The sequence below is a fragment of the Cnephaeus nilssonii genome, assembly GCF_951640355.1.
Source record: "Cnephaeus nilssonii genome assembly, chromosome: 12".
Classification (NCBI taxonomy): Eukaryota; Metazoa; Chordata; class Mammalia; order Chiroptera; family Vespertilionidae; genus Cnephaeus; species Cnephaeus nilssonii.
In genome coordinates, this window is record NC_137083.1 from 81,746,491 (window position 1) to 81,758,367 (window position 11,877).

At 57.8% G+C, this 11,877-nt stretch overlaps 1 protein-coding gene across 4 annotated transcripts in view; it reads left to right on the forward strand.

The window, feature by feature from the left end:
- Positions 1 to 11,486, forward strand: part of DYNC2I1 (dynein 2 intermediate chain 1) — a 66,088-nt gene extending 54,602 nt beyond the window's left edge. For 2 of the 4 annotated variants that reach the window (XM_079786358.1, XM_079786359.1), the window contains 8 exons: positions 1,741 to 1,854; positions 1,987 to 2,048; positions 2,336 to 2,387; positions 3,463 to 3,523; positions 5,740 to 5,839; positions 5,995 to 6,126; positions 8,421 to 8,644; positions 11,062 to 11,486. In XM_079786358.1, coding sequence (XP_079642484.1) covers positions 1,741 to 1,854; positions 1,987 to 2,048; positions 2,336 to 2,387; positions 3,463 to 3,523; positions 5,740 to 5,839; positions 5,995 to 6,126; positions 8,421 to 8,644; positions 11,062 to 11,236 — 920 coding nt within the window. In that variant the 3' untranslated portion in view covers positions 11,237 to 11,486. Of the gene's footprint in view, positions 1 to 1,740; positions 1,855 to 1,986; positions 2,049 to 2,335; positions 2,388 to 3,462; positions 4,419 to 5,739; positions 5,841 to 5,994; positions 6,127 to 8,420; positions 8,645 to 11,061 lie in introns of those variants that run through there. The other 2 variants (XM_079786360.1, XR_013814312.1) reach the window with 2 other exon arrangements.
- The last annotated feature ends 391 nt before the right edge of the window (positions 11,487 to 11,877 follow it).

Here is an 11,877-nt window from a genome sequence, read left to right on the forward strand (position 1 = left end):
CGCCCCTCGCATCTGGCGTCTCCCTCGTGCAGGAATCTGTGGCCCCCGTGCTCTTGAGAGTTCCCGGTGCCGCTCCCTCTGCTGAGCAGTCTTTCCTCCAGGAAACACCAGGCGCTTGGTCGGCTAACTTGGCTCCGCACGCTCACACCACGTTGCCTCCCCACAGGCACCCTGGGTGTCGGCACCGGGCGGCGCGCGGCCGTCAGCGTTTCGCCCGCTGACAGGCGTGTGGCGGCCTCCCACTGTCGTTCTCACGGTGGCGCTCGGATGGCACGGGCTGTGGAGCGCCTCAGGTGCTCGCTTGCTTTCTGTCTGAGACGCGTCTGTTCAGGTCTGTTCCACATTTTGCAGGGATTCATTGCTTTCTCACTGTGGAGTGGTGAGGGTTCTTTGTGCATTCTGGGCACCAACCCTTCACCAGATGTGTCTTCACAAGCATGTCCTCCCGCCGGGGCTTGTCTGCTCATTCTCTCACACTCCTTTTCCTGACGGCCCGCTAGGGAATTTCCGCACCACACATGCATGGCTTGCTTATCTTACTGTATGTGTGTCTGTGTTTTATACATAAAAAGGCCAAGTATTGTTTTTTGGTCTCCCAACAACCAATTTTTGCCCCTTTGGGGGCGATATCTCTACAATTGAGAATGTGCGAATCTATAGCAGGGGTGGGGAACCTTCTGCCCGTGGGCCGTATAAGGCCCGCAAAATCATTGGGCCGGCCTTGCCAAGGCATTAAATGTTTGACCCAATATAGCAGCTAATTTTGAAGTTGACAGTTTTGTATGGCCCACGGAGGACGTTATAAAACCCAAACGGCCCTTGGCTGAAAAAGGCTCCCCACCCCTGGCCCATCGGCTCCTCATGGCTTTGATGCTGTTGGAATAGAACCTTTCCAGTGTGCTGCCCATGTTACTGACTAACCTCTGAGGTCACCACCACATCCTGTCCCTGAACCTATGAGGCTTCAGTGGGCTCGGGGAGTGAGGGGTCCATGGACCTCAGTAGAAGCCCAAGCCGCGTCCTGGCGCCACCTGCGTCCTGCCCATCGGCTCCAGACCTGTCGTATACGTCATCTTTCCTGCGCTCAGACCCAACTCTCACTTCATTTCTTGCTGGTTTTTAAAAAAAATTCTGTTCTGAGTTTCTGATTCCAGGAGTGTCTGTGTGTGTTTGCTTTACATGCTTTTCAGGGGGTGAGAGGCAGGGTAGAGTGTGGGGTTGTTTCCTGCCTGTTTCGAGGGGAGGCTTTTCATCAGCGGAAATGCTTTGCATTTTTACAGGAGCCCTTGTGGACTTTGGTGTTCCTCCTGGACACTGTGTAGGCCGGGGCTTAGTCAGCGCAGGTGTCGGGTCTGACGGGGTTGGGGCGAGTCTGCCTGGACTCCCCCTCTGTGGCCCCTCCCTCCCGAAGCAGCGGCTCCAGGCGGCCCTGCCCTGCGTCTCTCCAGCCCTCCCATCGGTGGCTGCCCTGGGAGCTGAGCTGTCTCTCTGATCTCCGTCCATCCTTGAGACACCCCCTCCCCCGGGAGGGTGTCCTGGGGCCCTCCACCCGCAGACGGGACGTCCCGTTCCTCTCACAGGCGGCTGGGGGCTGTGGTCTCTGCTCCGTGGTCGTGCGGAAGGCAGTGGAACCTCAGCTGTGGTCCCCATGGGGAGCATGTGCCCCAGAAGCACCTGTGTTCCCCCACCCGGTGGCACTGTGTCTAACTTACTGCTCCCTGGGCGCCTGCACCTCCCCAGACGGCGTCCTCACCCCTGTGAACCACCGCAGCCCTCTGCGAGCCATCGAGCCTGTCTCGGCGTCTGGCCACAAGAAACAGAGTTTTGTCCTCTCGCCCTTTTCTGCTCAGGAAGGTACGTGATCCTTCCCCGCCCGAGGACCCTGAGCTCAGGCGATGCCTGCGCTCCTCGCTGAGCCATCTCCTCTCTCTCTCTCTCTCTCTCTCTCTCTCTCTCTCTCTCTCTCTCTCTCTCTCTCTCTGTTAGAAATGGCCGGTTTGTCATTCCACATCGCTTCCTTGGACGAGAGTGGGGTTCTCAACGTGTGGGTGAGTGGAGCACACGGGCACGCGCCCCTGAATTCCCAGGTTCTGGGAGCAGAGTGTGTGGCTGTCAGGGACGAGGGTAAAGGGCGTGCAGATGCTCCGAGGCGCTGGCCCGACTAGGGCGGGAGGGGCTGGCAGCTTCGCAGGGATGGTTCTGAAGCGAGGCCGCTCTGTCTGGAGCAGCTACGCTTTTAGCACCCGCTACAGCTGGAGTCTCCGTTAGACCTGTGCTGGGCCTGGCTCTCTCATGGTAAAATGTGCTCATGCTCATCTCAATATTCTGTTTTTAGGTGGTTGTTGAATTACCCAAGGCAGATCTTGCAGGCTCGATAAGTGACTTAGGTAACTATTAAATGAAAAACGAGTTTCCATCAGTGTTTGCTGAAATGAATAGATTAAAGATGGCATTAACTACTTTGAAAATAAGTAGTTGGCTACCTGAAAAATGAACATTCAGGTCATTAAGGCTGCAGTGAGGAAAGGACGTGGGGCTGAGTGCTCGCAGCGAGGCCTAGTGAGTTCCCTTTACGTCTGGTCTGTGTCCCTCGGCTCCCGTGTTGTGCGTCAGGGGCCAGTGCTGGGCGGCTCCACGCTCTGTCCCGGGCAGTAGATCAGGGGCCGGTCAGAGAGCGCCCACTGTGGTGGGACCAGTCCTTCACTGATGAGCGTCCTCTGAGCAGCCTGGTCCCGTCCCAGGTGCCAGGAAACAGGTGAGTGGACAGGGAGCGCGGGCCGAGGGCTCGCGTCGCTCGGGGCAGAAGGTGCTGCCGGGGGCACGCTCAGGCCTGGCGACACCTGGGAAAGCGGACGCTGCCTCCCACCTGTGCCGGCAGCCTCGGCACTCTCCTTGCTGCACCTGCGGGCGGAGTTTGTTCATGGGCGCATTGAGGACAGTGCTTTGCCCAGAATTTGGGTTTCAAGATGCAGTAATTACAAATGGGAGGAAGGTATTGGGAATAGACAGGAAGCAAAGCCACTGCGTGGCTGAGGGCAGGTTGTGGCCTGATGACGTTGAGGGGAGGTGTGGTGTGCGAGTGGTTGGGAGGAGGCAGAGGCGCGGAGGGGGTGCGCCCGGCACGGCCTATCGCGCGCTGTGCTGCTGCGAGGAGAGTGGGGGACGCTGAGTGCTGGCTTTTATTCATTTGTCTTCTGCTCAGTGTGCTGCCTGGTTCTGTCTGGTCAGGTCCGAAAGGCAAGGGCTTCCTGACCGTGCTCACCTGTCCTTTCCCAAGGCTCTGCCTGCAGACCCTGATTTCTTGGCTGAGCCCCGAGGGCCTTGCAGGAACCCCACCTGCACCTGGGGGCTCCTGCCTTCTGGTCTGTCCCCTGATGCAGGTGTGGAGCAGTGAGGCATGATTCCGGAGACTGGGTCGCTTGTCCTCAGAGGCACATCTGTTCCTCGTCTCCCTGCTTTTAGGGCTAATCCCTGGAGGGAGGATAAAGCTGGTGCACAGCTCTGTGACTCGGCTGAGCGACAGGTAAGTGCCCCCGGGAGGCAGCCCCACAGCACAGGCCTGGGTCCCACACGGGGCGGCGACGTAGATGATGGCCGAATGCCTGGTTAGTGTAAAGGCACATCCCAGATGGAGAGCCAACTGCTTTTCTTTGATTAAAATGTTGTCCATCTTATAAATCGGTGCTATGTGACTATTTTTCATTCAGTGTTCATACAACCACGAAGTTGAATAGGACTGGAAACATAGACATGGAAGTTTAACTGAGAAGTTTAGATTGCTGCTTTTACTCATATGACTTATTATGACCCCAAAGTTCTTATTAAGCATACAAATATCGTCTGCAGTATTTATGTTCCATGTTAATCTATTTCTGGAAGAAATCTTCTCTTGCCCTTGGCTGCAGTCAGGGGCCACCTGTCAGCATGAGGTGAGCCTCGCCATCAGACAGAACACCTGGGCGTTCAGAAGGGGCAGCTTCGCGACTAGCTCGCCTGCAGTGCCTGTGCGCGCACACAGGGACTCTGCTGTGGTTAAGGAAGTCGTCTCACTCGTTCGGAGCCAACCCCAGACGATGCCTTTGTGCCCACGGGGGGCCCCTGGGCTGGTGGGACCCCGGGCTCCTGTAAGGACGCAGACACATAGTCCCCGTGGTTCCTGAGGTGGGCTCCCTGTGTCCCGGGAATAGCGCTCAGTGGGAGGGGTGTTCATGGGGTCCCCCAGGACCTGTGCCTGCAAAGGGGAGAGGCACAGGCCTGGCCACGAGGGCAGGCAGCTGTCGCACAGATGCAGACAGCCCCCGGCCGGGAGCTCAGAGTGTCCTCACCAGGTCCTGTGCCCTCTCTCCTGTCGTCCCTGAACTCAGGAGTCTGAGGAGGGAGTGACCCTGGGTGGCGGCATGTCTCCTCGTCCACCATGGGTATGGCACACGCGTGACTCGCTCAATGGGGACATGCACATGCGTGTTGGAGCTCAGAGCGGCGGGGGCGGGGGGGTGAATGGTGACTTCTCGGAGAGTGACCCTGAGATGGGAGGTGGACCAGGAGAGTCTGGCCAGCAGGAGCAGGACATGGAGGCCGGGCGTGAAGCCACGAGACAGTCGGGGCGGGGCCAGGAGGCTTGCTGCCAGAGAAGGATGAGCCAGTGTGTGCGCGTGAGGGTTCCCACGGCCCTCCATTCCTGATGGCGATGGGAGCTGTTCGGGGCTTAGAAGGAAAGCGGAGCAGAGGCGGGGGCTGGAGCGGAGATGCCGGGGCTGTGGCAGGGGTCGGTGTGAAGGTCAGGGTCGGGGCTGGCCGCCGCCGTGGGGATGTGAAGGTTCTAGGAGGTGAGAGGGAGGCCCTGCCCTCGCCAGTGCCGGGCTCGGGGTCCAGGTCCCACACAGATGAGGGGGCGTGGGGCGGAGGCAGGATCTGGGCAGCGGGGCGGGCTCGGCTCTGCTCTGGAGTGACAGGTGGCAGTTGCAGTCCTGAGTGTGGGCGAGAGGGGCAGTGGCCAGACTCCTGCTTCTGGCTCCGGTGGAGCGGTTTCTGCTGTTAGGACTGTGCACACCAGTCTTTACATGAGAGGAACGGCTGCCCGTGCCAGGTCCAGGGTGGAGGTTGGAGCCAGGGGCAGCCCGTGTGCGTGTGCATGTGTGTGTGCGTGTGTGTGTGTGTGCGTGCGTGCGTGTGTGTGTGTGTGTGTGCGCGCGCGCGTGTGTGTGTGTGTGTGTGCGCGCGCGTGTGCGTGTGCGGAGGAGGCTGGGCCCCTGAGCCCCGCGGCTCCACCCATGCCCGGGCTGCCCGGGCTGCGTGCTGCCGGCTTGCCCGAGGCTGGAAGGTGGGGCTGGACCCTGCACAGCACTGGGGTCCTGGTCCCTTCGTGAGAGAGAAACCCAGAAAGCCCGCCCCAGCCCAGGAGAGGGAGGAGAAGGCTGGAAACCCCACGCTCGGGCGGGTGCGCAGCTGAGCCGTCAGCATCACGGCCGATCAGGGCGGCGGAAGGAGAGAGCACAGCCCGCGGGGCGCATGCGGAGATAATGGCACCGTCTGAGAGAGTTCTAGAAGTGAGGCTTGCCTGTGAGGTTGAAGGACGTGAATGTTACGTAGCACGGCATGTGAGACGTACCTGAGGAAACGCTGCGGAGCTCAGGAACAGAAGCGGGAGCAGTCACGCACGGGACATGTGTGACGGACGCGTGTGCTGCGCCGGCGTCGCCCTCCGTCCCGCCGTCCGCTCACCTCTGCTGTCTCTTCCAGCCTTTCCCGCAAAGGCGACGCACGCTGGGCAGCCGCGCAAACACTGAATGTTAAATTTTTGCCTTCAGATCCCAATCACTTTATTGTCGGCACCAACATGGTGAGGAATATTCTCAACTTCATTCTGGAACTCTTCTTTCCCGGCGTTGCTTGATAAATACCGTCACTAAAGATGGATTCGCTGTTTGCTTTTACAATGTTGCTATGTACTTACTCACCCCTTCGCTTCAGTCACTGTTGTGTTTTTATCGCCAGGGTTTTGTAGGCCACGGCTCCAGGCAGGACCTGAGGGTATTTCCCAAATCCTTCAAACCCCAGCAGCGCGGCCTGCGGCCCGTGCAGGTGACCGTGCTTGACTTCTCGCCCTTCGGAGAGCCGGCGTTCTTGGTGAGTCTGTGTCTAAGGCACCCGTTCCTTTGGGGCAGCAGAGCCCCTCCAGGACGGATCGGCTTTTAGCGTCGACCATTGACTGCGCCTCAGTCCCCGCACGTGTCCCCGCGAGGTTTCCTGAGAGCCCCTCCCAGCTGTGCCGGTCATCACGTGGCTGCGGTGGCCCTTCTCGAAACTTTGTCTTCTGACCTAGCCTCTGTGTCACAGAGCTCCCAGGAGCTCGGGCCCTGCCTGCCGGCACTTGGGTGCCCCGCGGCACATCCTTGCCGCCCGCTCCGCCCTCTCCTGCGGGTGCACTTAGTCCTGCAATCGTCCCAGAGGCGCAGACGGGACTCCCGCCCTCGGGCGGGCGGAGTGCGGGTTGCTCTTGTGGCCACAGAGCCGCCTCCTCAGGAAGCCAGTGCTGTGCGCCCACCTGCCTGGGTGTGGCTGCAGCAACCTCCGGGCATGCATCCCCCAGCGAGTGCGGCTCCTCAGTCTCTCCGCCTGCACATCTCTGAAAGGCACACGGTGCCCTTAGCTGGAGGCGTGATGTTTCCGCAGTTAGATTCTGGTTTTGCGTCTTCGCCCGTTGATGCGCCTGGGTGAGGTGGAAACAGCACTGGGGAGGCGCTGTCTTCCCTTTCTGATAACGAACACTCCGCGGGGGACAAGTGGGTGCTCTGCCAGGCTCCTGCCATTCATCACCTCCCCACCTGCGGCCTCCCCACCTGCGCCCTCCTCACCTGCGCCCTCCCCACCTGCGCCCTCCTCACCTGCGCCCTCCCCACCTGCGGCCTCCCCACCTGCGGCCTCCCCACCTGCGGCCTCCCCACCTGCGCCCTCCTCACCTGCGCCCTCCCCACCTGCGCCCTCCCCACCTGCGCCCGCCCTCCCCACCTGCGCCCTCCCCACCTGCGGCCTCCCCACCTGCGCCCTCCTCACCTGCGCCCTCCCCACCTGCGCCCTCCCCACCTGCGCCCTCCCCACCTGCGCCCTCCCCACCTGCGCCCTCCCCACCTGCACCCTCCCCACCTGCACCCTCAAGTCCTCACTTGCCCCCATGCTCACCTCATCCCCTCTCACCTGCTCCATCCTCACCTCATCCCTCCTCACTGCATCCCTTCTCATCTGTACCCATTCTATTCTGCAGCCTCAGTTCCTCACCTGCACCCTCAGGTCCTCACCTGCACCCATCTTCACCTGCACCCTCACTTCCGCAACTGTGTCCTCACATTCTTACCTGCATCCATTCATGATCCTTGCTGGCATCTGTTGTCAGGGTGATTTCAGATGGTGGCTTTGCATCCTGTAGTTAATTCCATCTTTACTAGTTTGCTGTCTGTGTTTTCTACTATGTAGGAGTAAATGTAAATATGTATGTTAGGTGTGTATGTAGGCATGTTTGTTGGCATGTATGGAGGCATGTATGTATTATGTAAGTGTGGGCACATGGCCCCTTACTCTCCTCAGTGGCTTACAGCCATTTGCTGCCTCTGTTCTGCTCAGAGCGTCCCTGGGGGGTCCTTGCAACTGGTTCCTTGCTCTCTGACATCATTCTGTGAGCCCTTTTTTGCTTTCTGGTGAGGTAAACCCCTGGAGCCAGCCCTTTCTCCAGGGAGTCCTGGCTCCTGTTAGGAAGAAACACGTGGAAACCAAGATCCGGGCAGTGAGAAGTGCTCGCTGTGCAGGACACCCGGCCCAGGCCGCGCCCGCGCAGGCCCCAGCAGGGAAGCCTGGCCCCTGGCGGCCTGACGCATGTCCACAAGTCAGCCCTCGAGTGCACCGAGCCTCGCGGGATGCTGGCTGTGCCTCTGCCCTGCTTATGGACAGACTGAATATAGAGAGTAAAAGCTTCTCTTTTTAGCTAAAAATTTGGTCTTTTACTAAACCAGCTAAGTTTTATTTTATGGAAATTTCAACCCAGGGATATATCACTGTGTCATTGGTGCAAATGCATGTGTATCTTTTTAAAGATACCTTATTGGTTTTCATGGAGCCAATCTTACTGCTCTGTTTTTGAATCACTGAGATCCAACTTTGCTAAAAATAAACACCTACTGTGCATTCACTGAGTTCATTGCCCGTTAGCCACTTAGGGAAGGGGAAGGGGTCCAGAACGTCCCAGAGCCGCCCGGGTGAACCCTTACCTTTGTGGTTTGTTAGGACAGACTTAATGTTAGCATTCTATGTTCCAAAAACAAAATGACATTTTTGCTGTACAAAATGAAAAACGCTGATGCTCTGAAAACCTTCCCGCCGGGAGAGTGGTTAAAAGGAAAGCAGAGCCCTGATCGGTCTCCCGCCCGCAGGCCGGCTGCTGTGACGGGAGCATCAGGCTCCACCAGCTGGCGTCCGAGCGGCCGGTGATGCAGTGGGGCCTCGACACCGAGGGCCGCGCCGTCACCAACCTGCAGTGGTCCCCGACGCGGCCGGCGGTGTTTTTCGTCCAGGACGACAGTTCCTGCATCTACATCTGGGACCTCCTGAAAAGCGACCTGGGTCCCGTAGCCAAGCAGCCCGTCTCTCCGGACAGGTAGGTCTGAGGGCGCGTGCTGGCCGCCAGCCGTCCCTGCAGCGCGCCCTGGTTGGACGTTAGGATGTGGTTGTGCTGTTTAAGGAATGTTCTGCAGTGCCAGTGTAAGTGATGCTTACAAACCACTGTAAGGCCTGTTGATTCAGTCTAACCCAGAGGAGTCTGTGGATTAAAGAACCCACACGGCACTGTTTCCCCATCATTGTCCTTCAGTAAAGGGAGGCAGAGGCTGCGGCTCCTTAGTCACGTTCGCTCGCTGGTCACATGGTCCCGTATGTACCATTTGGAGCCCTCCGTCTAGCGTCTTCAGTCCGTGGCCTGGGAGTCAGCCATTGGCACCCTGTCACATGGATGATTCCTCTGCCCAGAGCGGGCGCAGTCGCAGCCGCACCAGCGTGTGGCCTCTGCGTGGAGCGGTGACATGGCGATGGTCATGGTCGGCCTCCAGCAATCCCTGTCTGTTTTATTTGTGGAAACTAGAGCTCTTTCTAAAGCCTCTCTGTGAAGGCGTCCCTCCTGACCCACTTTGTCTGCTCCCCTGTCCTTTCCCTGAGATGTTGTATTTCTCCTTGGTAACTGCCTGACTGTGAGGGCTTGAGTAGCATGGGGAGGGGGGGCCACCCAGTGGAGAGTGATTGGAACAGAATCGTTTGCTGGGCGTTAGGGACACAGTGATAAGATCTGGAAAATACTAGGTGTATACTTTATTCTGATGATTTAAAAAACACACAATCAAAATCCAGACTGTGATTCACTTCTAAGCACATAATATGCATGTAGTTTATTCCAAAGGCTTGTCAGTTATTTAATAAAACAAGTACTTACTGAGCACTTACTGCACGCCTGGCACCAGGTGTGCAGTGGACCACTGAGTGGGCTCACGTCCTTGTGGGGCCAGATGGGTGAGGAATAAATCAGATTCCACAGTGGGATGGGGAGGAACGAGGAGGCACGGGTGTGCGCCAGGGGAGTCAGGGCTGTGAATGGGCAGGAAGGAAGGTCTGGCTGAGGAGGGTGCATCTGGCAGAGACTTGGGAGATGGGGTCTTGGGACGGGCGGGCCCACCAGTGCTGGGGCCAACTGTGCCTGACCCGAACCCTAACCCCCCACCTCCTGCATGGATGGTGGTCAGTCCGTCATCTGGGCTGAAGCTACCCAGCAGGGAGCAGTTCAGACCAAGGGAGTGGAGCAAAGGCAGATATGATCTAGAACATTCTCCCAGACACCGCCTGCCTCGGTGGTTAGCAGCAAGCAGTGTTTAAGTTAAAGAAGTAATAATATTCATAGAAAGTGCCCAATTATTTTTCTCTAGAGGTTTAAAGGCAGGAGTGTGGATGAAGGAAGAACGTGCCCCGTTAGAGTTCAGTTAAAGTGATTATAGACTCTGCGCGCTGCGGCCTGGGCGGCAGGTCGCAACCCCAACGCTGCTTTGCTTTCTGCCCTCTTCGCCTGGATTCTGTTCGGCGCATAGATCCGAAGCACGCTTTATCTTGGTGTTGTTTCACAGCACATTCATTGGCCGTGACAGCCCTGGCCAGTGTTTCAGTGGTTGGAGCGGTGGCCTGAGCACCAGAGGGTCTCGGGTTCAATTCCTGGTCAAGAGCAGGTACTTGGCTTTCAGGCTCACCTCCAGGGGCACATGCAGGAGGCAACCCATTGATGTCTTTCTCACATCAATGTTTCTCTCTTTCCCTTTCACTCTTCCCCCCCCTCCCTCCCACTCTCCCTAGAAAAAAAATCAATGTTAACAACAAACAGTAAGGCGAGGCCTGGGAGTGCCGAGGGGCGCTTCCGCCCAGTTCTAACGCTGTCTGCAGAGTTCAGCGGGGCTGCTGTGCTGCCCTCGAGCTCCTCCTGGTCCCCTTGCCGCCCCTTTCTGCTTCGTTCCTGGAGTTTCCAGTTTGTGGCAATAACTAAGCAGCAGTCTTAACATGCTCAGTGGGGTAGAAATTCTCAAGATTTGTAATTTTTCAAGATTTGTTCCTTTGTGGGCTCAGGAGGGCTGAATTCTCCCTGCGCCGCCCCTCAGTGATGCGGTGACTCCCGACCTGGGGCCCAGCAGTGGTACCAGACTGTCTCTGAGGCCTGGACAGAGGGGACGGCGAAGGACGGGCGCGTGGGGCTGCTGGGGGCTGCGGGCTTCTCGCCGGGCAGGTCCTTCCCAGGCAGGGCTGCCCGCAGGCCCAGGGCTGTGGGTTTGCCTGTCCGGGAGCAAGTCTGTCGTCCTCAGCAGTGACGGTGACCAGCGGTCCATGCAGCAGGCCTCCCGGGCAGGAGTTTTCAAAATGGATTCTAGAGCCTTCCCAGTGTTGGCTTCTGTTCTGACCTTTCATTCTGACTCACGGCAGGGGTTAGACTCCCGCTCACTCCCCTGGTGTCCGACCATGAGCCTCGCAGTCACGCAGTCTCTCTTCCAGGCTGGTGGCCATGGCGGTCGTGGGCGAGCCAGAGAGGACCAGCGGCGGCTTCCTGGCCCTGGTGCTGGCCAGAGCCTCTGGCCACATGGATGTCCAGTTCTTGAAGAGAAAGTGGGCGACCCCCGTGGCGGACGAGCAGAGGAGACTGCGGCTGCTTCTGCAGAAAGCGCTATAGGGGTTGAGCCGCTGGCGGCGTCGGGGGACAGCACACGGGGACCCGGCCGGGAAGGGCCGGTCCAGAGGGCCTGTCACGCATGTGCGTGTGTAGTGTGTAGTAGAACACATGTATTCTGTACATAATTAATTCATTTTACAGGATGTCACAGCTATATTCCCAGTAAATAAATTACCATTTTTGAATGGAAACATTTGTAGTGTGTCCTGAACTTCAAAGGAAATACTGTCATGCACAGTACACTCTTAGAATATTTCTGCTTATTTTTAGAACAGCCTTAAAATATTACCCATTCACTACCATATTTTATTTATTTATTTTTATTGATTTCAGAGAGGAAGGGAGAGGGATAGAGAGATAGAAACATCAAGATGAGAGAGCATCATTGGTCGGCTGCCTCTTGCACACCCCACACTGGGGATTGAGCCTGCAACCCAGGCATGTGCCCTGACCGGGAATCGAATAATGACCTCCTGGTTCATAGGTCCACGCTCAGCCACTGAGCCATGCTGGCCGGGCTACTACCAGATTTTAAACAGTCCACCATGAAAATGTGTTGCCACGAGCTGCTCTCTTGTTCATGCATGAACTCACATGCAGACGGGACTGACTCAGGGTGCAGGCCTTTCCCTGCCTGTGGG